General features: G+C 41.7%; 1 protein-coding gene across 1 annotated transcript; it reads right to left on the reverse strand.

The window, feature by feature from the left end:
- Positions 1 to 38: 38 nt before the first annotated feature.
- Positions 39 to 24,437, reverse strand: tollip (toll interacting protein). The gene is made up of 6 exons (XM_034184290.1): positions 24,270 to 24,437; positions 15,512 to 15,661; positions 5,640 to 5,822; positions 4,060 to 4,212; positions 776 to 855; positions 39 to 499 (listed from the first exon to the last, which is right to left on the reverse strand). Exons 1-6 carry the CDS (start codon positions 24,300 to 24,302, stop codon positions 271 to 273), a joined length of 828 nt encoding a protein of 275 aa, XP_034040181.1. The 5' UTR covers positions 24,303 to 24,437; the 3' UTR covers positions 39 to 270.
- Between the last annotated feature and the right edge of the window lie 2,764 nt (positions 24,438 to 27,201).

Below are 27,201 nucleotides of genomic sequence, written 5' to 3' on the forward strand. Positions count from 1 at the left end.
CCCCAGTGCAGTCTAACAAAAACAAAGTCAGTACAGTTGCTGCAGCGTCTTTTTGTGATTATCTGTGCATGAGAGACAAGCAAAGGGAGCTATTTTGGTCGCTACTAGCTGGTGTAGCATGTTTATGCACAAATGCGGCTGCAGTGAGTGCTTATCCTCACGTGGCCGAGAAAAGCTGGAAAGTCTCTGTGTTAATGATGTTTTTATGTTTGTATCCACTGCTGCATAGAAACATAAAAACAGCGACGGACGATGCGGCGCGTTACGTGGTTAGAGCTCCTCGGCCATCTGCAGCAGGGAGTTAATGGCAGCATCCTTGTTGCCCTGCTGTGCGTCCAACACAGTGCGAACCACCTCTTTGTCCAGATTAGGAAACATATCTTGCAGAGCCTTCAGGTCCTCCTCACTGCACGCCGGCGCCTGGCTGCCCACAGCTGGCACGGCTGCTGGCATGGCCATGGGCATCATGCCTTGGTTGTACACCGTTGCCACCCCTGAGGACAAGAACATCAACATCAGTGTTGGATGTCTCAGCCTGTCATTCTTCCATCACAAATCAGGCTCATCTACAGAAAACTCTTCTTCCATATATATATATATATATATATATATAATATATATATATATATATATATATATATATATATATATATATATATATATATATAATATATATATATATATATATATATATATATATATAATATATATATATATATATATATAAGATGCTATGAATGTCACACAATGTTGCATGATTGAGGGTACTACCTGCATGGGTACATATCCAACACCCTGCTGGTACACGGAGGGCATGAGGACAACAGGCTGTGTCATCATTCCTGCTGGCATCGACTGGAAGAACAGGCACAGAGAGAAAAACATCTGACTTTAAAACAGGAAGAAACTACGAGCAGATGAGATAAAAACGTGTACACGGGTGAGGTCGGTAATTTAGAGATGATGTAACACATTGTGCAGTACTTTTTTTTGCCTGGATTTTACATGGTTTTGCAGGCAAACGCATTTTAGCTCTGCCTCCGTTGTAACCTGTGGTGTGAAAAAAGAAAGTTAGCATTAACGTATCAACACACACTGTGTTCATTGATTTTTCTGCGTTTAACACAACAGATTATGGTCATTTTTTCCTGAGTTGTCATCATGATGAGTTCTGAGAGGTGCCTCTGTGCTGGTCACATGACGCGAGAGAGAAAAAAACCCTATGATGTTTTCAATGGATCATCAGCTGGACAAAGTTCTCTGGAAACGGCAAATGCTGTGGCACCGTAAGAACCAAGAACACGCAGCCACACTGTTCCACCAACCGGGAGGTGCGACACAGCTGTGGATCGCACTGGAGACTCCACACCGATGTTTGCTGGTTCAGAGTCCACAACAGCGGCACAAACAGAGCCTGTCCCTGCCAGAGTCCAGTCAGATCATACGTTTTGTTACCAATATTGCCGAGTTTGTTTGCATGTTGGAAATAAGATAATTTTGAGTGTTTTTTTTGTTTTTTTGTTAAAATAATACTATTTATTAAAAAATTTTCAGCTGTGGGACCTTCACAGTTCTGAAATCGTCATACTCCTCCATGGCAACAGACTTTGAGCTAACACATGAGAAGCTAACAGTAAAACACTAAAAATGATTTAAAAATATAACAAATTATTCAGGCGTGGCTATGAGAAAACAGTCATCGTTCCAAGACCACAGGCAGCATCTGTGGTGTGATTTTAAGTGGGCTGTCCATGCTTGGAAACCAACAAACCTGAGATGTTTTGTAAAGAAGAATGGTCCAAAATAGCTTCAACCAGAATCCAGACTCTCATTGGAAGCTATAGGAAGTGTTTAGAGGCTGTTATTTCTGCAAAAGGAGGATCTACTAAATATTGATGTATTTTTTCTGATGGGGTGCCCAAATTTATGCACCTGCCTAATTTTGTTTAAAGAATTATTGCACACTTTCTGTAAATCCTATAAACTTCATTTCACTTCTCAAATATCACTGTGTTTGTCTGCTATATGATATATTTAACTGAAATTGCTGATCCAAACAACCAGTGATTTATAAAGGAAAATCATGGAAATCATCGAGGTGCCCAAACTTTTACATACAACTATAAGAGGAAAAGAAAAAAAAAAAGACGATGGTGCAATGCATTCTGGGTATATTTTCCCTACATGCAGTTGCCTGAACTGAAGGCATGCTATTAGTTGCCAGTGGTGAACTGCATCTGTCCCTTCTGGAACAATCCAATCAGGATCGTGGTTCAATACATGGACAATGATTCAGGAAGGATACTTGTTATTACAACCCAACATAATTCTTTGTACAAATTTGACATTTTCTTTATATTAGCTATTAGAATAAAGGAGAACTGGCATCACTTCAATACACATTTCATGAAAAACCAGGGACCTTCTTTAGCTTTTTGCTGCAGCTCTTAAAAATTTCCAAGTTAAAACAGAATAAAGATTTTTTTCAGAGGTCAAATAATTACAATATCAATTTGCATGAAGACCGCAAACATCAACACACATGCTTGGATGAATAAATCCAAGCATATTGTGTATTGTTGTTTGAGGTGCATATAATTACTGGTTATTTCTAAATATGTTTCCCCAGTCTGAGGTAAAAGCTCTCTGGAGCAGACTTTCATCCAGGATGTCTCTGTACATTGCTGCATTCATCTTTGGATTGGGATTGCTGCAGAGATGGTTGTCCTTCTGGAAGGTTCTCCTCTCTCCACAGACGAATGCTGGACCTCCCAGAGAGTGACCATCAGATTCTTGGTCACCTCCCTGACTAAGGCCCTTCTCTACTGATCGTTCAGTTTAGATGGGCATCCAGCTCTAGCAAGAGTCCTGGTGGATCTGAACTTCTTCTATTTACGGATGATGGAGGCCAATGTGGTCATTGGGACCTTCAAAGCAGCAGAAATATTTCTGTACCCATCCCCAGATTTGTGCCTTGAGATAATCCTGTCTCGGAGGTCCAAAGACAATGTTTGTTTCATAATATTTGTTCTTAGTTCTGTTGTATTTGAGACCATTTAGCAGTAGGAGCTACATGCTAATGCTAGTAACAACCAGTGCAGTGCTAGCCGTATAGTCTTTGTTTTGTTCAGGTGTGATAAGTGTTAACAGTAGTTTATTATAATTCAGTTCTTCTATGTGAATGTTGTAGCTGTAGATATAATAAGCCATTGTATCAGCACTTAATAGAGTGCACTTCTAACTGTATTTTATTTCCCTTTTTACAGACCACATGTACACCAACAGTGCAAAGGTAGTGAGCTGCTGTATGTCGATGATTAAAGGAGCCTAAAGTTATTCCAGCATCCTGTCTGTGTTCCTTAACGACACCCCGGGGTGGATATTAATACCAGAGCTAGAACCTATACAATCCTTGAGCCCAAATCCTTGCTATTGAACAGACAATTCCATTGACTCACGCTTGGTTTGTGCTCTGACTGTCAACTGTGGGACCTTATATGTAGACAGGTGTGTGCCTTTCCACATCATGTCCAATCAACTGAATTTACCCAGATGGACTCCAATTAAGCTGGAGAAACACCTCAAGGACGATCAGTGGAAACAGGATGCACCTGAGCTCAATTTTGAGCTTCATGGCAAAGGCTGTGAATACTTACGTACATGTGATTTCTTAGTTATTTTATTTTTAATACATTTGCAAAAATCTCAAAAAACCTTTTTGTTCCACACTGTCATTATGGGGTGTTGTGTGTAGAATTTTGAGGGGAAAAAAAAGAATTTCATCCATTTTGGAATAAGGCTACAAGATAACAAAATGTGGAATAAGTGAAGTGTTGTGAATACTTTTTGGATGCAGTGTGTTTTTTTTTTTTTTTTTTTTTTTGTTTTTTTTTCACACACACACACACACACACACACACACACACACACACACACACACACACACACACACACACACACACACACACCTCAAGAGACTGAAATGAAAGCAGGACGTAATTTTTCTCCCCATTAGCAAGACCCAACTCCTGTTTTTCACCTTTGTCAGAATTTACTTACAGCAAAAGACATGACCAGGTTGATCATGCCCTCCTTGTCGTCTCCCTGTCTGCCACTGAGGCTGAACCACTCGTCCACCACACTGCCCTCCCTCAGGCTTTCAGGGATAGTCACATGAGTCCATGCTATCCTGTCATCCATGGAGAATGCCCTCTGGACATCAACCAACAAACCAGGGAAGAGAAAGAGAACATACCACACACTTGTCAGATTACTAAAAACTGTTTAAAAAAATTTTTTAGCTGATTTGGCTTCGTCAAATCAGGACCTTCAGCGTGCACTGGGGCGGTTTGCAGCCGAGTGTGACGCGTCCGGGATGAAAATCAGCACCTCCAAATCCGAGGCCATGGTTCTCGACCGGAAAAAGGTGCTTTGCCCTCTTCAGGTCGGTGGAGTGTCCTTGCCTCAAGTGGAGGAGTTTAAGTATTTCGGGGTCTTGTTCACGAGTGAGGGACGGATGGAGCGTGAGATCGATAGACGGATCGGTGCAGCATCTGCAGTGACGCGGTCGCTGTATCGGACCATCGTGGTGAAGAGAGAGCTGAGTAGGGGGGCAAAGCTCTCGATTTACCGATCGATCTACGTTCCGATCCTCACCTATGGTCATGAGATTTGGCTCATGACCGAAAGAACGAGATCGCGAGTACAAGCGGCCGAGATGAGTTTCCTCCGCAGGGTGGCTGGGCGCTCCCTTAGAGATAGGGTGAGGAGCTCGGTCACTCGGGAGGAGCTCAGAGTCGAGCCGCTGCTCCTCCACGTCGAAAGGAGTCAGTTGAGGTGGCTCGGGCATCTTTTCCAGATGCCCCCTGGACGCCTCGCTGGAGAGCTGTTCCTGGCACGTCCCACTGGGAGGAGGCCCCGGGGAAGACCCAGGACACGCTGGAGGGACTACATCTCTCGGCTGGCTTGGGAACGCCTTGGGGTTCCCCCGGAGGAGCTGGGAGAGGTGTGTGTGGATCGGGAGGTCTGGACGGCTTTGCTTGAGCTGCTGCCCCCGCGACCCGACTCCGGATAAAGCAGAAGAAAATGGATGGATGTTAAAAAAAATTAGCAAGGATTTACCTGTCTAATGCTAGTTGTACAGTCTGAATTTTAAACATGACATCTGCACTTTAAATTCAGCGTGACCAGGAGCTGAAACAGCCACAAGAGGTGCAAGAATCACCAGCTCAACCTGCAGAAAGCCTCTTTTCTCTCCATCATCTTCCAACGTCCCAATGTCCCTCAAGGTTAGCACTTTTAAGACAAGTCCACATGTTCACAAGTAATTCTGAAAATGGGGATTTTCCTGCCTATTGAGTTTTTTTTGTTATTAAAGGGACACAAAAATTTCTGATATTGTAAAGCCAATCAGAGAAAGTGAGTTGATAAGCCTTTTCTAAATTTGTCTATTCACATGGAAGAGTTTGATGACAAAGTTCTACTGCCCCTGAGCAAGCTTTAAATAATGTAACACAAAACTGATAACTGAACTATCAGAAAACACAAAACTGTCATGAGTTGGCTCATGCTTTAGCTCTATGGGGCCCAGTTCAGGCTTACAGACCCAATATCTGATCTTCCCCACCTCACCCTCTTACCTCATCAAAGATTTCAAGGTAGAAGGAATCCACGCCAGGAGGCACTGTACACTGTATCACCTTGTTCCAGCGTGGGTTCTTGGCTCCATTGTGAGCAGTTGGTGTCTCGTATACTGCATAGCCCAGTCGAATCCGACAGTAAGGATCCATTCGGGTCATTCCATAGTTTTTCGCAAGTTTTGCCTGGACAAAAACAAAAACCACTGAAAATTTAAAAAGTTCAAACTGGAAAACACATAAAAAATAAATAAATAAAACTAACTAATCCAAATTTCTACAAGATTAGAAAAGTGGGCAGATAAATTAATTAAAGACACCACCTTGAAGATCACACAAGGTCTGGATGCCTTGTAAGCCCCAAGATCAAGGTAAGGACTGTGCTCACCATGTTGTCCTGGACAACGAAAGAGACTAGTAATCAAATAGCTGTTGGAATATCCATGAGATTTGAGAACATTGTGCAAGAGTTTTCTATACAGTGGGTTGAGCACCTTCTGACTGCTGATCGAAATCACACCAGATTTATCACATCAGCTGTAGTTTATGAAGAAGATCCGGCTAATTTTAGCAAATGTTAATTCAGCAAAGATTATGTCCCAGGACGATTACTTTGCTTCAGAGGCAAAGTGCCATTACATGCAGTCAAAACATGTCCTCAGACCCTCCAAAAAAGACCAAGGTTCTTTCATCTTCATGGAAAGTGATGCAAAAGACACCGCCTTCCAAAGGGCCCAACCTTTACCAGAGTACTACACTAGTACACTGACGCAGCTAGTTAAGACTAAATGTCAGGAAAGGTGATGAAAGCGGTCTTGTTTCATGAGTACAATGACTCGCGTCACAAGCTGGTGGGTGCCATGAGCACCACGCGTGACTCTGCCTCCCAGTTGGTTGACCATCCATCACACTCACCTGGTTTGGCATCATCTGACTTCCATCTGTTTCCTACCACAGATGGCTGGGAAAAAATATTCAGTGTTGAGGACTGGAACTGTTGTAGGCCTGGAGGTCAGGCCAATAATAATATATCCAATCATAACATATCACATGTATTTAATGACTGAATGGTATACTGCCACTGTAGCTGTAACGCCAGTGGTTACACTTCCTTTACAAACAAAAACAACCACCCAGGAGCAACTGGAAAAAAGATTACCTCTTAACACCTGAATTTATATAGCTGTATATAAAAAAATTTTTGTTTTGTGTGTGTTTTTGCCTTTAAGTAGATGGTAAATAATGTTAAGATTATAATTTCACTTTTGCACAAAAAATAAATAGTAATTTTGGTATTTTGGTAATAATTTGTTATAATAATAATACTGGTCAATTTGGTATGTTGCATATTTGAGTCAAATATTGTAGCATATATGCGACAATAGGAGTTAAGGAGTTAACAGCAAGAAAGAGTAATAAAGGGTTAGAGTTTAGTTTTCTGGCTCCTACTCCATAAGAATAATAACAGGAAAAAATAGGAGAAAATACTAACACAACAAATGATTACAGTCATTACTATAAAAATACAACTACTGCATATTACTCTTTAGATTAATGATAATATATGTGTTGTAATAAAACCAGATGACAGTTATTAAAACCCGTTTTGCCCCACTGGCAACAACTGTTGCCGAAGTGTATCACTGTCATTTTCTACTCATACACAAACACAAAAAAAAAAAAACTCAAAAGGTACTAATGAAGGTTTTTCCGCTTATAAAAAAAAAAAAAATCTGGGCATAAATGGGTTAAGCATAGTTTAAATATAGTGACATGGAATGTATTGTCAAAGAAGAGATACGTATTTTACAGGTTTGAAGCACCACGCATGTTTTGTTAAACTAAACCTTCAGGTATCGAGTGATTTACTTAAAACTATTTAAAGGTTTGTATTCATGAGATGGAGCAGTTTTGGGAACATGCAAAAACGAGTCCTCACACTCAGGTGGGTTACCAAACAGTTGAGCTACTTTTGACAAAAACAATATTTTGAGCAACACCAGAGAGTTCAGGGGTTCCATATGAAGGCACATCCCAATCCCCCGTTGAAATGGATCCAGACTTGCGCGTCACGTGTCTGACTGGTCCAATGGGTCGTGTTGAAAGTAAGCTCAGTAGTTCCCAGACATTGATTTATTCATGGCAGCTCAAGAAAGCCTCTTTCGGAATGGAGTGCAGCTCCGCCGTCGTTGCAGCCATAATGTCCTCTCGTCTCAAATCGCGTTCCTTTTAATGGTATTTTAAGTTTTGGGAAGAGCCAGAAGTCGCAAGGGGCCATGTCAGGCGCATAAGGCGCCTGTTGAACCACCGGAGTCTGGTTTTTGGTCAAATAAGTCTGAATTAAATGAGAGGAATGAGCTGGAGCATTGTCGTGGTGGATGCGCCAATTTCCTGTGGCCCACAACTCCAGTCTCTTGCGCCGCACACCATCACGTAGACGATGGCGGACATCCCTGTAATACTCCTTTGTTATTGTAGGACCCTGTGGTGCGTACACCTGGTGTACCACACCACAGGAGTAAAAAAAAACAACAAAAAAAAACAGTCAGCATCACCTTCACATTGCTGCGCACTTGGCGCGCCTTCTTCAGTCTTGGCAACGTGGAATGCTTCCACTGTGACGACTGAAATTTGGTTTCCGGGTCGTACCCGTACACCCAGGACTCATCACCGGTGATTATGGTGTCCATAAAGCTGGGATCAGTGTGAATGGAGTCCAGCATGTCCTGTGAGACTTCAACACGACGTTGCTTTTGCTCCGCCGTCAGCAACTTTGGCACGAACTTTGCCGCCACTCATTTCATGCCCAAATCTTCTGTCACGATGGAATGTGCCGAAGTCCTGCTAATGTCCACCTCCTCCGCAATTTCTCGGACAGTCACACGACGATCCCGCATAACCACAGCGTGCACTTTGGAAATGATCTCGTCATTTCCGCTTGTTGATGGCCAACCGGAGCGCGGCCGTCTTTAAACCGGTTGTACCACTCCTTAATCCGTGTGGTGCTCATAGCTTCATCTCCGAAAGCCGTTTGGATTTTTTGAATCGTTTCCACCTGGCTGTCGCCAAGTTTCTGGCAGAATTTAATGCAGTAGCGCTGCTCCAAGTGTTCGGCCATTTTCTCACAAGAAAAAATCCGACGAGGGGGGTGGAGCACTCCTCCCACAAGGCGTGCTCACAGGCAAATGACGTGAAAAAAACTCACGCATGCGCACGAAGGTTCAAGCTTGGCTGATGTAATCACACGTGATTCAAATCCATATAGTTTTTGAAAAAAATAAAAAGGTACGATACTTTTTAGACAGACCTCGTATTTCACTATACAGCCATTTGCCACAGAGTCACTCCTCCCTCCAACTCGACCAAACACTCCGACAGCGGACCGGACTGAACAGCCTCGCCTCTCTGTGCATGCTGTCAATCAAAATCATTCACAGGACAGTTTTGCCTGAAATTGATGCATTCATGTTAGGTCTGAAAGATTAAGCTGGTCAAATACTAAATGATGATACATCATAACTGTGCAGAGACACAGACAAAACACAGTTTGGGTATCGTGACTGATCCTGGGGTTTGTTTTGCTGTGGTTGCATCATTTGGCTTTAAAATACGGTGGCCCTTAGAGGCCAAATGCACTGCAAATGAAGAAAACACCAGCAAACGGAAAAACCCTGCAAAAGCACGCAAAACAAAACGTAAGTTTAAGAAAAAAAAAACAAACAATTGGTGGCAGTAGTACCCCGTGTCCTTCAACCTCATCACTAGACTTCATTCAAGCCCCTGTAACACGCAGTACGAATGTGGAGGAACCATGCATATCACAGCAAATATTGCCATAATCCGACGCAGTCGGGAGGAAAAGAAGCGTGTTCAGCCGTGTCAGAATGCAGCCGGAGTATCTCGCCCACACCTGCATGATGGCATCTAAAACACATGTAGACAAAGTTTAGATGACACAGACTGCCGTCAGACGGCCATAAAAGGCACTGCAGACTGTCCGATGTCCAAACGTCTGGATGGCAAACATGGGACTGGAGCACTGTGTTCCTCATGTGCACGTGAGTGCGCAACGCGCGTGTGTGTGGCCCACATGCGCTCTGCGCACACACGGGCTGCAATTATCACTCAGCCATGTGTGCGTATGTGTTTATGCATATATGAGCCACTAAGAGCATGCACCACTGAACAGCTTCGCTGAAAGCTTGCTTGCATTGGATCATGCTGTTCCCTGTGTCAGACGGAGCATTTCCAGCAAACTTTAATTTCTTTCTTCCTTTTTGCTCATTTCAGGAGCACAACGCAACTCTGGACACCACGATGGTTGGAGTATCACGTGTAAATTATTTTTTATTTTGGGTGAGAGGATTTTAACCACTGGCGGCCAGTTTCGGCTCCACGTCCGCGCTGTGAAACACTGCCGGACCGCTGTTGGAGATGAGATTCATGTTTATTCATGGTGTAATGGCCTGTTCAGATTTGCGGCAGCGTATGCACAGTGCTTTCGGTTTGATAGCCGCTGTTCACATTCACTGTACATGATAATTATGAATTATTATCATGATGAAGCGTGCCACATACATTTCAACAGTTCCTCTGCACTCCCGGGGGGTGGGGGGGTTATTATTATACATGACACGTGCAGGTCATACCAGCAGCTTTGCAGCGCCAGGTCTATCCTGAGGTTCCCTCGTATGCGCTCAAAAATTTCGGATCCCATTTAGCCTCCATCAGAATATGTAAATTGCAGTCAGATGGTATTCAAATTGCACATACACTGCCGTCAGACAGGTGTCTCATCTTGACAGCGCCTGGAGGTTTTTGAACATGTGCATCACACTTGGGGCCGTCGGCCAATTTTGACCAATTGTGTGGACTTCCGAAGACGGCTGTCAGAACGTTTTGGAACTGAAATCCGACACTTTCTGGATGTGCACCGATTCATAATTTTGACGCCATTCATTCTGCATGATTCTGGCTATGTGTGACGGGGGAATTAACAGAACGGTATTAAGGTTGAACAATTTGTTCTCAGTTAATCACAGCAGATTTTGTTTTGCTGCATAGAAACTAAAGCTGCTTCTTGTTTCTGTAACTGCCATTAGCTCTTTTGATATTATGCACATACCTTCGATTAGCATAGTGGTCCAATATAAAACTTAGACAATCATATTTTAACTTTCACTAAAATTTGAAAACATCCTGGACTACTATAGCAAGTTCAGCTTGAGAGTTTCATCTGGCCAGCTGACATCTAACTGGCACCAGCTGGAAGTGGGCATAATCACTGGTTGCACCATATCAGTGACCCTCTTCACGCTGGCAATGAATATGCTGGCCAAGGGAGCTGAAAAAGAATGCAGAGGTCCTCTCAGCAAGTCTGGAGTAAGGCAACCGCCCATCAGAGCCTTCATGGACGACCTCACAGTGACGACATTAACCGTACCAGGAGCCAGATGGATTCTTCAGGGGTTGGAGAGGATCATGCTTGGGCACGCATGTGTTTCAAGCCAGCAAAGTCCAGGTCTCTGGTTCTACGGAAAGGGAAGGTCTCAGACAAATTCCGTTTCAGGTTGGGAGAGCATCTGATCCCGTTGGTCAGTGAGAAACCAGTGAAGAGCCTGGGGAAGGTCTTCAACTGCAGCCTGAATGACAGAGACTCCATCAAGGCAACCAGTGATGACCTGGACGGTTGGCTGAGAGTAGTGGACAAGTCTGGGCTCCCGGGTAGATTCAAGGCCTGGATGTACCAGCATGGAATCCTCCCAAGAATCCTCTGGCCTCTCCTCATCTACGAGGTTCCCATGACTGTGGTGGAACGTTTTGAGCAGAGGGTGAGCAGCTATCTTCGCAGATGGCTGGGGCTACCACGCAGCTTAAGCAACATCGGGCTGTACGGGAACACCAACAAGCTCAGGCTTCCTTTTAGCTTGGTCAGGGAGGAGTTCATCGTGTCACGGACACGGGAATACCTGCAGTACGCAGGATCCAGGGACACCAAAGTGTCCGGGGCAGGAATTGTGGTGAGGACAGGGAGGAAGTGGAGGGCAGCCGATGCAGTCCAGCAGGCAGAATCTCGACTGAAGCACAAGGCCATCCTCGGTACAGTGGCACAAGGCAGAGTGGGACTTGGGATGTCAACATCAACCCGGTACGAGTCTGCCAATGGGAGGGAGAGGCAGAGGCTGGTGCAGGAGGAGGTGCGAGCTTCAGTGGAGGAAGAGCGAAACAGCAAAGCAGTGGCCATGAAGCAGCAAGGAGCCTAGATGAAGTGGGAGCAGGCGATGGAGCAACACATCACCTGGAAGGACATCTGGCAGTGGAACCCCCAGAGGATCAAGTTCTTAATCCAAGGGGTTTATGATGTCCTCCCGAGCCCATCTAACCTGTACACCTGGGGCAAAATGGAGACACCTGCATGCACCCTATGTTCCAAGACGGGGACATTGGAGCACATCTTGAGCAGCTGCTCCAAGGTGCTGAGAGAGGGCCGCTATCGATGGAGGCACAATCAGGTCCTCAAATCCATAGCTGAGGCAATCAGCAAGGGGATTAAGGACAGCCGGTGCACCCAAGCTACAGCCAAAGCCATCCAGTTCGTAAAGGAAGGACAGAAGCCAGAGAAAGCACCAAAGAACTGCTCGGCTGGGTTGCTCTCCACGGCCCGAGACTGGGTGATGACAGTGGACCTGGAGAGGCAGCTGAAAATACCACCACATATCACCCAGTCCAAATTGAGACCAGACATCATTCTGGTCTCTGGGGCTACAAGGCAACTGGCCATGCTCGAGTTAACAGTTCCATGGGAAGATAGGATGGAGGAGGCACAGGAGAGAAAGAGGGAGAAGTACCAGGAGCTGGTGGAGGACTGTCGAAGGAATGGCTGGAGGACCAGATGCATGCCACTGTAGGTGGTGAGCCTGGGATTTGCCAGCCACTCCCTTTGCAAGACCTACGGCACACTAGGTATAACAGGTGCCAATCAAAAGAGAGCCATTAACAGCAACGCAGAGGCTGCGGAGAAAGCGTTCAGATGGCTCTGGAGTAGAATGCCACTTGGACACAGGCCAGGGTTTGATCAGCCCCGGTTGGATCGCCTGGACAAGGGTGTCTGTTGTGAGACCCGAAACACCCAGTGACTCCAGGAAATAACACTGATGATGTGTCCAAGTTAGTACATCAGGGGATGTTTGCAAAACTGAAACAAATTCTTTAAAAATCACACCTTAAGGCCACTGTATTAAAACCTCTGCAATGTGATCTGCATCATGAGGTGTATCACAAGCTGCTTCTTTGAAGTACTACTTTTACTCAAGTAGTACTTCATACCACAATGAAGTACTGAAGTACAAGTACTGCACTGAAAGTCACTTAAGTGTTCAAAAGTATTAGCATCAAAGTATACATGAAGAGCCAAAACTAAAAGTACTTGTTCTGTAGACCAGCCCTTTTGAGAATATGTAACTGGAATGATATTATTGATGCAGTCATGTGTTCATCGCTTTAATGTTGCAGCTGGAAAATGTCAAACAAAGTTTAATTTATTCATATACATTTCAGACTGTGTAAAGCTGGGTAGTTTGCAATTTTCTCCCTATGGTCCAATAAAGTTTTCATTATATAATTTATGTACTAATCATACTCTCTATTCTTAAACTGAATCTACAAACAAACTAGCAACTACAACCCCAATTAAGTTGGGACATTGTGTGAAATGTAAATAAAAACAGAATACAATGATTTGCAAATCCTCTTCAACCTATATTCAATTGAATACACCACAAAGACAAGATATTTAATGTTCAAACTGATAGACTTTATTGTTTTTGTGCAAATATTTGCTCATTTTAAAATGGATGCCTGCAACACGTTTCAAAAAAGCTGGGACAGTGGTATGTTTACCACTGTGTTACATCACCTTTCCTTCTAACAACACAATAAGCGTTTGGGACCTGAGGACGCTAATTGTGAGTGTCATGATTGGGTATAAAAGGAGCATCCCCAAAAGTCTCAGCCATTCACAAGCAAAGATGGACTGTTGAACAACTGAAGTCGTACATCAAGCAAGAATGGGAAAGAATTCCACGTACAAAGCAAGTAGTGTCCTCAGTTCCCAAACGCTTATTGAGTGTTGTTAGAAGGAAAGGTGATGTAACACAGTGGTAAACATACCACTGTCCAAGCTTTTTTGAAACGTGTTGCAGGCATCCATTTCAAAATAGGGCTGCCACAAACGAGTATTTTGATAGTCGACTAGTCAACGATTATTTTTGCGATTAGTCGACTAGTCGGATCATAATTTCCTAAATTAAGACCTGCAGCATTTTCCGAGAAACGTCTGGATGAAAACATGAACATTTCCAAGTCAGTGACTATTTCTTAGACTTCATTTACATCAATCATTCAGAAATACAAACAGTGTGATACTTTATAGTAAATCTGTGTCAGGTAGGCAGTTCTCAAAAACTAAATGTCCATGCCACCAAGACAACTCTGGGAAGAACTTTTGACGTCTGTGAGTGGAGAAACTGGGAATAGTGCAACATTTTTATTTTTAGCTTCATTTTACTTTTTCTGATTTGTGGTTGTTTCTGTTGCATTTCTGAAATTACAGAACTGCTATGAAGAAAAGTGTGAACATTTAATTGTGTTTTAAACCTTTGTGGAGCAAATGCAAACACCAAACTCTTATAAAGAAGGAAAAAAAAATACACAGACATGTGCAGGAAAACTTTGATATAAACTGAACAGAACAATGCAGGCTGATTTGACTCCCCATATTTTTTGTATAAATAAATCAGAATAAAATAAGACGTAACTCACTTTGAAATTAATAAAACATATAGCTGCAGCTTATAATAACTTTGAAAAATAACAAAAATCAGCAGCTTGTATTTTATTCTGACTCCAGTTCATTTTAGTGTGATGAAGTCATTTTTAAAAGTCATTTTTTTTCTCCTCATCAGTCATGTTTTGTGCTTGAACACTACATTAAGCTTAAGATTGAACAAATATATACCTTTGGAAAATAACAGCTGTTAAAGTTCAGCGTTCTCACCTGGTTTTTGTGATCTGTGGCTGTGAACATCACTGCACCTTCTCCACAGCAGGGTTTTTTAACCCGTGAATGCGTAATTTTTCCTCAGTTCATTTATATATTCTTTTTTAAGGATTTTTTAAGGATAATTGACCGTTTATTCATCTCGTGATCTCATAAATTCAGTATACGACGCGCACATGGTGTGAACAGGACGGTGCCATTAGAAAAATACCAGTAGAGAAAGAGCAGAGAAAAGTAAAGGCAGTTCCGCGTTTTCGTTTTTTTTTTACATGTTCACTCAGGTTAAAATCCTCTCTCTCTGCTCTGCACTCGCTGTGTCACGTGCACTGATGGTTCTCAGCAGAATGTAACATCTCGTGAATTGAGAGGAAAAACAAAGACTTAAATAAAATAAACAACTCGTCGACTACTAAATTAGTTGTAGACGGTTTCATTAGTCAACGTTGTCGTGACTACTCGACTAGTTGTGGTAGCCCTATTTCAAAATGAGCAAATATTTGCACAAAAACAATAAAGTTTATCAGTCTGAACATCCTCACTTTCCAGGTGAGCATGTGTGCACCTGCACGAATGTGACCACATGGTTCACTACAAACAATGTTTGTGAACAGATGACTGTTCGGCCTCGGTCACAATGATTACAACAAGGTCAAACCCACTGAAGAAGTTGATGAACAGAATGTTTGTGTGCACTTTGGACATGATGTAATGGCAGAACACACTTTGTTCACAATCACACTTGTGACAGGAAAAAAAACAAAAAAAAAACAACTCCTCCCTCAAAGAAGAGCAGTAAACAACCTGTACTCGTGTTTACCTGCACCACAGTGATGCTGAGACGGCCCACGGTGCCAAGTGAGCCTCCATACTGCAGCTGCCTGGCAGCCTGAGCGTCCAGCTGAACCTGCTGCTGTTGCTGGGTGGGTGTAATTCGGAGGAAGTCCTGTGGAAGCTCCCCAACATACACCTGAAGCAAGATAAAAGCAGTGACGAAGCAATCATGACAACAAACATGTTATTTTGGGTTCCACATGTTCTTATGTATCTCGAGATTAACTTGTGTTAAAAAAAGTCTAATCTGGGAAAAAAAAAAAAAAAAAAAAAAACATGTTCATCATGACTCTTTATGCTTTAAATTTATGAAAGGCTACAATGTTCCTCTTATTAAAATAAATCTTCTGTGACAAATCTGAAACACCGAACTATGTAGCACTTGTATTTTGGTCGGCTATGACCCCAAACACAAAAACGGGAGCAGCCGAATGGACAACAACATGTATGACAAAAAAATGGCTGACAGCTCATCTTTATTTCAAATCATCTGCAGATAAATAAGAACACATGGCAAAAAAATATGAAAACAATGACTAACTGCTCACATGGCCAAATTAGAACACACAAAAAATAGGTCATTTTCAGGCAATCTCCCATATTAGTAATAAGAATGGTTACTGCATAAATATGCCTACTATGTGATAAATGATAGAAACACACACACACACACACACACACACACACACACACACACACACACACACACACACACACACACACACAAGTGCTTTACCAAGCAACCAAGCATGCTATCTGAAACAGAAGCCCTTAAAGTGTAGGTGACATCAAAAAATGTGCACAAATAATCACTAAAAATGATGACATGTTGATATTTTTAAAAATCCTGAACAATAAAAGTCGATAAGTGCGCAGGTGCAGGATAAACAACAGCTGTCTGAAGCCCGCGCTCTATTTCAGCCCTCAGCCGCAGCCATATTGTTGCTACTTCATCACCAGAACAGTACCTGCTGATTCAGGCCCAAATCAATTGTAAACACAGCAGATGTCTAGCTGTTTTCAGACTATTTTTTTCTAGTGTGGAGCTTTTTTTTTTTTTTTTTTTTTTTTAAAAGTCCAGTCTGAAGGTTTTTCTGAAGCAGCGGGGGACACAGCCTTATGGGGCTTTCACAGCGGAGGCGGCAGCCCCAGGCGTCAACGCCTCCCAAGGCGTCAGTGACGTCAGACACGTCGTTTCAGAAGCCACAAGGGGGGGGCTGAGATTGCTACGTCACACTCAGGCTGTTTCCACAACCATAAAAAGGCTGAGCGATCGCCATCTTGGATTTAGCTCTGTAAAACCACGAAAAGCTTAAAAAAAAAAAAAAAAAAACAGCAGTAAAACGATTCTCCCATCACCCTGCTGGGAGAAGCTTTTTTCAGCTACTTTTCAGAGTGACAATGAGCTGAGGGAGGACCAACGACTTGGTGGGATATCGATTGAACCACGACAGCGGGAGGACCCGCACGGAGGAGCTGGGGTTTTAATTTTAAAATAAATTGTGACGTGCACTTCTGAAGGTTTAATGTTCGGCTAACGTTACCTTAGCTTGTTGAGCTGAGTGAATGTATTAACTTGTAATTCTTTTTTTTTTTTTTTTTTTTTTTAAATCAAATAATGCTGAATCCTTTTTGTTCAATCTGAGACCATAAAAACGTCAACTTTAAATAACTTTTTTTTTTTGGGGGGGGGGGGTTCTTTTTTTATTTTGTTTTATTATTCTTAACTGTTTAGTGTTTTATATTTTTTGCAAACGCACATCAAAAACTTGATGAGCTGAACACCAAAACCTGAAGTCCAGTCAGACTTTTGTTCTTCAAAATGGGAGAAAAAGTGTTTTTCAAAACTCCACCAGAGGACAAAACTGCAGAGGAGACCTTCATCTGGTTAAATGTCCTGAGAGTCCAGCAAACCAACACCTGCTTCTAAAAAAAAAAGCAACTATTTATTATTTTCAAAAAGTTGTCTCATTTTATATTTTAACATTAAATGAATGGATCATTAAACATGTCTAATATTTTAGAAATTGCTATGTCCTTCTTGCAACATTCAAAGCAATCACATAGTCAACGAGGACGTAATTAAATGTTGAAATTACTAAATTAAAAACTGATTTCATCATGAGGTTTATGTCGCATAAACAATCACACTGAAGTCATTGTTAAATTATCTCCTGTTGCATTTATAATAAACATTGTATTTCTTTACAGTGTCTTTTTCTGGTTGAAATGATACACGAGACTTAAAAATGTACACATTTCCATGCTATTTTATTTGTCTAAAAATAAATGTCCAAGGTTCCTTGTGTTAAAAAAGAAATTGTTTAATCTGAAATAACAGATAAGTTACTAAAAAAATCTCTTTATTTTAATTACAAGTGTTCTAAACTTTTTTTTAGAGTAATCAGAAATTAATTTTGAGGTAAAAAAAAAATTGCAAGGATTTTCTCCAGAAATCTGCTGTGTATAAAAGCAGTTCTGTCACATGTTTCTGCCACTGATCTGTATACGAGGTCTATTAGAAAAGTATCCGACCTTATTATTTTTTTCAAAAACCATATGGATTTGAATCACGTGTGATTACAGACATGCTTGAACCCTCGTGGGCATGCGAGAGTTTTTTCACGCCTGTCGGTTACGTCATTCACCTGTGGGCAGTCTTTGAGTGAGGAGTCGCCCACCCTCGGCATGAGGAGTTTATTCGGACATTCCATTGTTAATGGACATTTTGTAATGAAAGAACGTGCGGGCAGAGTCGCATGTCGGGCCGGACCCGACCGCGGGGGGTCGCAACAGGAAAAACACCTCCGTTGGAAACCTTAACGGGCAAGTTGGAACATGCCCAAGCTGTTAAACAATTTCTCAGTTACTCACTTGTTGAAAGCCATCAAAAGCCGCCTGAATTTTACAAATGGTTTTCAACACGGTGGTGTTTTTCCTGTCACGGCGCACACAGATTTGCCGAGTCGTCACGGAAACGACTCGGCAAATTTGCGCGCACGTCTTTCATTAAAAAATGTCCTTAAACAGTGGAATGTCCACATAAAGTCCTCATGCTGGCCTCTTCTGAATCTTCTCTGTTCTCTCACGATGTCCTGGGTGAATTAAGCCTTAAATTAGGATGTTTTCAGGTCGAAACAGGCCGACGACGGCGCCTGAAAGCGCTGCACGACATCCCGCTCTGTGGGAAGTCCTTACAGCGACAGAAACACCCCATAATCTCTTATCAGCCGTTAAACTTTTCACCGAAATCCAGCTTAATTTCTCGAATAGTGTCCACTCGGATATTCCTCACAGGTCCAGAAAAATTTTTTGATAAAGCAACGCGCGCCGTCTCCAGCAACGTGTGAAACACAGGAATTCAGCCGAGAGGGCGGGACCACATCTCACTCAAGGCCTGCCCACAGGGAAATGACGTCACCAACACGCGTGAAAAAACTCACGCATGTGCACGAGGGTTCAAGCATGATTGGTGTAATCGCACGTCATTCAAATCCATATATTTAAAAAAAAAAATAAAAGGGTCGGTTTACTATCTAATAGACCTCATATAACAGTGTTTTATACAGATCAGTGGTTTCTGCCATTGTAGTCTGTTTTGGCCTGAGCCCTATTGGACAGCACAAAGCTACGTCACAGGTCAGAGCGGCAAAAGTTGGACTGGGTTGAACAAGACTGTGGCAGCCTGTTGACACGTGGCAATGCGCGCTCCTGGAAGAAGCGTCGCTTTAGCTCGGTTTTTGATGCAATGCTACTGCTGCATCAAAAAAAGTGACGCGTCTCTTTGAAAATAATGCTTTTTAGACCGATTCACGACACCTCTGCTGCAACTGATGCCTCCAGTGTGAAAGCCCCATTATGGTTTTGAGGCTTATTTAGACCACAATGAGGGAGAAGAAATCTTGGAGGAAAACCTTCAGTCTGACAACATTGACAATATTGGCAGAGTTCAGAACACAGCATGGTGATTATAAAATAAATAAATAATGCAGGACAATTTCAGCATATAGGAGATGATAAACTTTTTTCCCCCAGCTCTGTGGTCACAATCGACTCGTAAATATTTTTTTAAAAGTTTGTTTTACTGACCTTGACATAAGGAAAAAAAAGTGATGAGGAAGTGTGGATTTTTTTTTCGTAGAAAAAGGTACATACATTTCAAATCTGAAAAATGACACGAGGGACTGAAAATATCAGTTATTTTTAAAATAAATATTGTTTCCTTCTTGAATACAGTTAATGTACTGTACGTTAGTAGCGTAACACATTATTATTAAATATTAAAACCATTCACACAAGGAATAAATAATACAGTCTTACCTGTCCATTTCAGTGATATCATCTGAAAACTTACCCATCTTTACAAAAGGACATCTGAAAATACGAGGTCTATTAGAAAAGAAACCGAGCTTTTTATTTTTTCAAAAACTATATGGATTTGAAACAAGTGTGATTGCGTCAGACAAGTTGGTTGCGTCATTCGCCTGTGGGCAGGCTTTGAGTGAGCACTGGTCCACCCCCCTCGTCGGAATTCCTTTGTCTGACTTCTTCCTGAGAGACTGGCGCTTTGCTTGATCAAAATTTTTTCTGAAACTGTAAGGCACATCCAAGTGGACACCATTCGAGAAATTCAGACAGTTTTCTGTGAAAATTTTAACGGCTGATGAGAGATTATGGAGCGTTACTGTCGCTTTAAGGACAGCCCATGGAGTCGGCTGGCGTGCCGCGCCCCGAGCCGCCGTCGTCAGCCTGTTTCGAGCTGAAAACTTACAAATTTAAGCCTCTGTTGACCCAGGACGTCGTGAGATAACAGAGAAGTTTCAGAAGAGGTCGGGATCAGCAGTTTATCCGGACATTCTACTGTTAAAGGAGATTCTGTAATGAAAGACGTGCGGACGGATTCGCGCGTCGGCACCCAGCCGCTCATCGCGCGGCGCCACAGAAAAACACCTCCGTTGGAAGCATTACAGGACAAGTTTGGGAGGTGTTTTTCTGTGGCGCCGCCATGGTCGGTTTCTTTTCTAATAGACCTCGTATTTTAATTCCTTCTGTCTAGGTTGAAGAAAAGTCCATTTGTCGCACGGCACTTGGTGCCAGGTTATAGCGCTGGTTTATTATTGGAAAGCAGCTCATTAAGAGCAGAGACTGCAGCTGATGGATCGAGTCTCTGCTCTTAATGAGCTGCTTTGCAGTGCAAGTTAAAGGACTCACAGAGTCCCTCATCTTTTCATAACGTCTCACATGACAAAATGATGCCATTAGTCACAAAACAATAAAATAAAATAATCTGAAAATACTCAGTTTTGCCTCCGTGTCGAGTGGAGAAGCCATGGACACTGTGCGTGCATGTTCGTCAATCTAAGTGTTTCCACTTGCCAATCAAAAGGATTCTGCCGGCGAGAATTAACCCTTCTCACTGAAAACACGGGGCAGCTCCAACCCGAACCACTCGGTGGAAACGTGGCTGTCAGTAGCCTGTAAAAATCCATAAATTAATGGGGCTATTAAGATGATGGTTCTCGTGCTAATGTCACTTCCTCCTCCTTCTACAATGTCGGGACTTGCCAGGAAGTTCCTGTTTTTTAGCGGCGCAAAGTTCAAAATCCGAATATTTATTTCATCAGTAACTGCGCACCAGGGAAGGATTAATTTCAATCTTAAATACTCAAAAAAAATATTACACATCATGTCACCTACACTTTAAAGGACTCAGTACCATGGGGACAAAAATGTAAAAAAAATAAATCATGAGGTATTTATAAAAATGAACAATACCAACAATAAAATCAATAAATCACTGTTTTCTGACATAGTGCAAAAGAAAAATACAGTCACATAGCTATAAAGGTATATGACATTTTGTGTTATCTTGTGTGAATTTTTGTTATAACAGAATTACCAGCACTCCTATTTTTTAAAGTACACATTTAAAAAAAAAAAAATCTGAAATAAATGGAAAGTTACTAAACAGAAATAACAAAACAAAATATTTTATAATGAAATAAAAATAGATAATGTATGCAGGACAGTTATTGGTAGACTTAGTTTTTAAACTGTATTTCTTATTTATTTAAATGTGTTTTAATGGCTGTTTTAGTGTCCAGTACTTTGTGTCAGCACTGGTTAGTGCTTTATACGTAAATAAAGTTGGTATGGTATGGCATGGTATCCTACGATAAATTTAAGAAATTCATCATAGGATGCTGTGTCAGGCCTAAATTATTTTTATAGCAGGAGAATTTTGGGACTTCAAGGTGTTTAACAAGAAAATTCAAACACATAAAATTATAACATGGGGATAATGTCAAGTTTGCATAATAATTTTTCACAACATAGGGAGGAACTTAGGAGGGCATAGCCGCACGACAACCATTGCAGGCGCAAGTATTGTAGGAGGGTCTGGGGGTATCTCCCCAAGAAAATTTGGAAATTTATAACCCTCAAACACCATTTCCTATCAGAAATATGACAGACAAGTCAAATTATGGGTTTGCTACCATACTGAGGCCTTTATAGATGGCAGATCATACCAGAAACACCACAACTGACTAAATTTTCCAACTCTACACAGAAATTTGGCCTAGGATGTACAGTTTCAATGCTGTAATATTAGAAGAAGTCTAGTTATTGACATTCAAAGTTGGCAGAAAACACTGTTTCCGCAAAATGTGTAAAATTCACAAAAATTGATATAATTTTTGTGAATTGTAATTGTAAAAGTTTTCAAGACAGACACCTAATAATTGGCATTTTGCCATAATTTTGTAATAGAAACAACATATTATATTTGCAGACCAGGGCTGAGAGGTGACCTGGGAATTTTGTTTCTAACTGGCTGATTTGACATGTTTATTTCTACTCTACAGCTGGATATTTTAACACGGGGCTTGAATGGGAGCCTGCTTGCTTTTGGAGCCAGCCTCACGTGGCCAGTCAAGGAACGGCAACTTTTTCTCGGGCTTCATCTGAGACCAGACCATCGAACCTTACTGCTTGATAGTCTCATTGCACTGCCACGGTGTTCAAGACGATGGTAAATGAGGAAAACCCAAGAATTACCGCACTCCAAACAGTGTGCACTCACTTGATCAGCTATAAAAAAAAAAACCAATAGGCTGCCCACCGTAATTTCTTAACACTTTTTTGTCTTTACATGCAAATAACATGACAGCTGCTTGCTGTGGGTGAACAAGATGGAAAATATCACAGATGGTCATGTAGATACTGCATAAACTGCAACACTGGCATGTAGTTGAAGTCTGTTAAATAGGAACACTCAATTTCCGCAAAATCCCTGAGCACCCCACCCTGAAAAAATCCAAGCAGACCACATGTTCAAGTCTGATGAACAGAATTTACACTCCATTTACACCGGACTGAGATCCATACAAGACCTACAAGACCATGACATGTCAACTCTCACAAGACCTGGCTGGTCTCCAGTTTGATCTGTTATTTGCATCTACACCAAGCTTGCATTGCGATTCAATTGTGTGAGTGAAATATATGTTAATATCTGCGATTGGTGACGCAACCCCATGCAGAGTCAACTGAAAGTCTATCACAACCAATACGAGCAGGTTGGGACCTGTGAGAATTAACGAGACCGATTATGAGACCCATGTACCTTTTAAGTGGTCGAACAACTGCCGCGAGTGTTGTAAACAGTTCAATACACTTGTACACCTGTTGGAGAATGACGGCAACAAGGAGGGTTCTTTGTTCTGACCATGGAGACCCCACTGTGACCAGCGTGCAACCCCATTGAGAGGCAGTGAGAGTGATGGCAAGCAGAGCCCATTTTTCAGTCGTTGACTCTGTCTAAATGGGGTGTTACTAAGCTTTTCTGGATGAAGAGTGAAACTTCTTCAAGGAACTAAATAAGACCACCTGACGTAACTCAACCTTCATAGCTACCATGACCTGGATGACTGAATCTACACAGACACATACCTTCAATCCACTGAACACCAAGTACTAGGTCACCATCAACATGACAACACAGCTACATGTGTGTCATGTACAATTCCACTGCTGTATCCTGACTAAATGTAAATAACTGCATGCATTATCTCATGCCCTTTGCAACATACACACACACACACACACACACATATATACATATATATATATATATATATATATATATATATATATATATATATATACACATACACACACACACCAATTTTGTTTTTGTTTAGTTGTCACCGCGACAGCCATTTCGTTGTACTCTGTGCAATGACAGAAATTCTGATGCTGGAGCGTCTGAGTTGGATCTCGTCATTTCCGACTTTACATACTGCCAGGAACGCAGCATACGTGCAACATCAAGTGACTTAATGTAAAATGAAACACGCCATTCTACAACATTTGTCGTTTTATTGAACATCAGTTATAAAATATGAGTTACACTGATTTCCAATGTGGTTTTTGGAGATATTTTTAATCTTTTTGATCAAGTCGCTGACGCTTCCTTGGGCCTTCGGTGGTCACGTGACGTTCAGGGAAACTGGCAAATAATTATAGCGACACGGCTAGCTAAACGGTTAGCCGCCGTTCCACAAGTCTTCACTCGTGGTAGTTTTAGTCAGTGATACGAATGAACGAAATGTAGTTACTTAGGCAATCATGTCAGACAGCTAGTTTGACCACTGTAACTACCTCAGCTACCTCAAACAATTTACACATTGATTTAGTCACGCCTTGAGATTCAGACGAACAAGTCCAGAATCACTACCTACCTGGCCCCGCTGTGTACTGACAGAAGTCGCCATGTGGTTTATTCCTAGTGTAGCAGCAGATGATATTCCAAAAAAAAATCTGATTTAATCAGTGACGTGATCACAAACTAAAACAAACTCAAGTGCATGATATTATTGTTCTTCTTCTGTGGGCGACTCTGCAGCAGGCTGGTGACAGAAATGATGCTTTGCTTCCCTCCACAGGTCATTTGTAGAATTACAATCATTTAATTTTTAGCGTGGCGTTGAAAAGTAAATACATTTTTTTGTTGTGCCTCATTCAGTGGATGGCAAACATATACGTATATACATATAAGTAACATTATTCTTGATGGTTTACTAATTTTGTTTCAAAATTCCATTACATGTGATGCTTTCTTAGATAAATACATTGAGCACAATTTATAAAAATGATATAAAAGTTAATGTTGTTAAAGGTCTGTCATTTATATTTATCATTATAATTACCATCTTAATAATTGATTGCGACTAATAGATTGCCATTTTATTACTGCTGTACAAGTTTGCTGTGATAGCATTTTACACTCAGTGTATTGACGTTTTATGTGTTAAAGCTTGCATTGCAGAACAATGCCATGGATGAGGGAAGCAGAGAATAGATAAGATTGATGAGGCAAGAGGCGTTTGGGGATTACCTTTCACTGCTATGCAGATGATACTCAGTTATATATGCCGATAACTGCTGGTAATTTCGTTCACATAAAATCCTTAGAAGATTGCCTTGCATCAGTGAAAAGTTGGATGTCTAGAAACTTCCTACTTTTAAACTCTGATAAGACTGAAATGATGGTTCTTGGTCCAGTGAGACATTGGCATCAATTTGACCAGTTAACACTCAGCCTAGGCTCGTGTGTCATACATCACACTGACAAAGTGAGCAACCTTGGGGTAATTTTTGATCCTTCGTTGTCCTTTGGCCTCCATATTAGAAATATTACTAGGACTGCTTTCTTCCACCTGCGAAATATATTGGAGAGTCGTCCCATCCTGTCTATGGCTGATGCTGAGACCCTGATCCATGCGTTGATCTCTTCTAGATTGGACTACTGCAATGTTCTATTTTCTGGTTTACCGCTTTCTAGCATTAGGGCTCTCCAATTGGTTCAAAATGCTGCAGCCAGACTTTTGACACGAAGCAGAAAGTTTGACCACATTACACCCATTTTGGTGTCTCTTCACTGGCTTCCTGTCCCAGTGAGATCAGATTTTAAGGTTCTGCTACTAACCTATAAAATTATTCATGGCCTGGCACCTCCCTACCTAGCTGACCTAATTAAACCTTACGCACCGGCCCGGGCTTTACATTCTCAGGGTGCAGGACTACTTTGTGTCCCTAGGGTGAATAAGAAGTCTGCGGGTCACAGAGCTTTCTCTTATCATGCCCCTGTTCTGTGGAATGGTCTCCCTGCGTCAATAAAACAATCAGATTCTGTGGAGACTTTCAAGTCCAGAATGAAGACGCACGTCTTTTCCCTTTCATATGGCTAGCATACTGGTAGTTTTGTTTTATCCTTTTTACTCTTTTAATTCATGTTATTAGTAATTGGAGTGGACCACGGCCTCAACTTTACCTAAATTCTGGGTCTTTTAGTGAACCTTAGGGCTAGCGGCCGGTGATCACCTTAGTATTTCTTCTGTTTTTCTTGTTAATTAATTCTGGCAAATTATACAGTATTTTTTGTCTTTCTGATGCCTGATTCTGTTTTTTCTCTCTGTTTAAGGTGCAGCTCCATCCAGAGATGGGAGATGTATTTGTGTTGGCGACCCTCCTGTCCTGTGCACCAACAGCAATTCTTGTATATTCGTCCGTGAATTGTTCTGTAATTTATTTTTGTAGCATGGCCCAAGCAGAGGGTCACCCCTTTGAGTCTGGTCTGCTTGAGGTTTCTTCCTCAGAGGGAGTTATTCCTTACCACTGTTGCTCTGGGGGTTGGTAAGGTTAGACCTTACTTGTGTGAAGCGCCTTGAGGCAACTCTGTTGTGATTTGACACTATATAAAGGAAAAGAAATTGAAATTGAAATTGCAAGACATTCGTTAATCAGTGCATGATGAAGGGAGAAGCAGAAACGGTCTATGAGACTTATTGTCTTATGCGATGAGACAAGACATTATTTCATCAGTGTATGATGAACGATCAGTCGGAAATGAACTTTGAGACTGACTGTCTTATACTGTCAAATGATTTCACTGAATGGACTTGAAACACCTTGGGACTGCATATAAGTGACATGAAAACTGAATGTACTTGAATTTTGTCTTCAGGCCTACACTCTGTATGACATCTACCGTTAAAGCATTAAATAACAAAAGATCTTAGAAACTGAAACCTACTTCCTCTGGTGTCTCATTTGTTGTCTGTGTCAGAGAGTTTTTAGGTCATTTTCCTAATGTATTTTGGTCCTTCGACAGCCAGATGTCAAGACCTCTCCAGGACTGGGGACAGATTCGGTGTCAAACTGAAAGCTGTGCACCGTTGAGTCTGGGACTCGGGGAAGACCTCCACTCTGAATTGAGTGTTTGAGGCCAGTTGGTTGATCTTGAAGCAGTCCTGTGAGAATGATGACATACCAAGGCATCATATGAGACAACCATGATGAGTATAAGACACAAAAAGAGAGAAAAATAAGAGTCGGGGACTCTGAAATGTGACTGGGTCACTAGGAAAAAACAAAGTGAGTAGGTTTTGAAAAGATAACTCTGTGTCACATGTAAAAAGCTGAGAGTCAGGGACTCCAAAGAAAATTAATACTGGTTAAATAAGAACACTAAAAATAAATAAATAAATAAATAAATAAATAAATAAATAAATAAATAAAATACAAAAATAAAAAGAGAAAAAGAGAAAAACAAAACCAAATGTGAGTGAATGGTTATGTGTGAACGAAGATTGTTCAGTTGGTGGAAGCAGT

Source organism: Thalassophryne amazonica, chromosome 2, assembly GCF_902500255.1.
Source record: "Thalassophryne amazonica chromosome 2, fThaAma1.1, whole genome shotgun sequence".
Classification (NCBI taxonomy): Eukaryota; Metazoa; Chordata; class Actinopteri; order Batrachoidiformes; family Batrachoididae; genus Thalassophryne; species Thalassophryne amazonica.

Excerpts from the sequence above, each read along its gene's own strand:
- tollip (XM_034184290.1), bottom strand. The coding sequence starts at position 24,302 with ATGGCGACTTCTGTCAGTACACAGCGGGGCCAG. Across the intron at positions 15,662-24,269 it reads TCAGTACACAGCGGGGCCAG|GTGTATGTTGGGGAGCTTCC; the intron begins GTAGGTAGTGAT and ends ATCTTGCTTCAG. Across the intron at positions 500-775 it reads GGTGTTGGATATGTACCCAT|CTCAGGGGTGGCAACGGTGT; the intron begins GCAGGTAGTACC and ends GATGTTCTTGTC.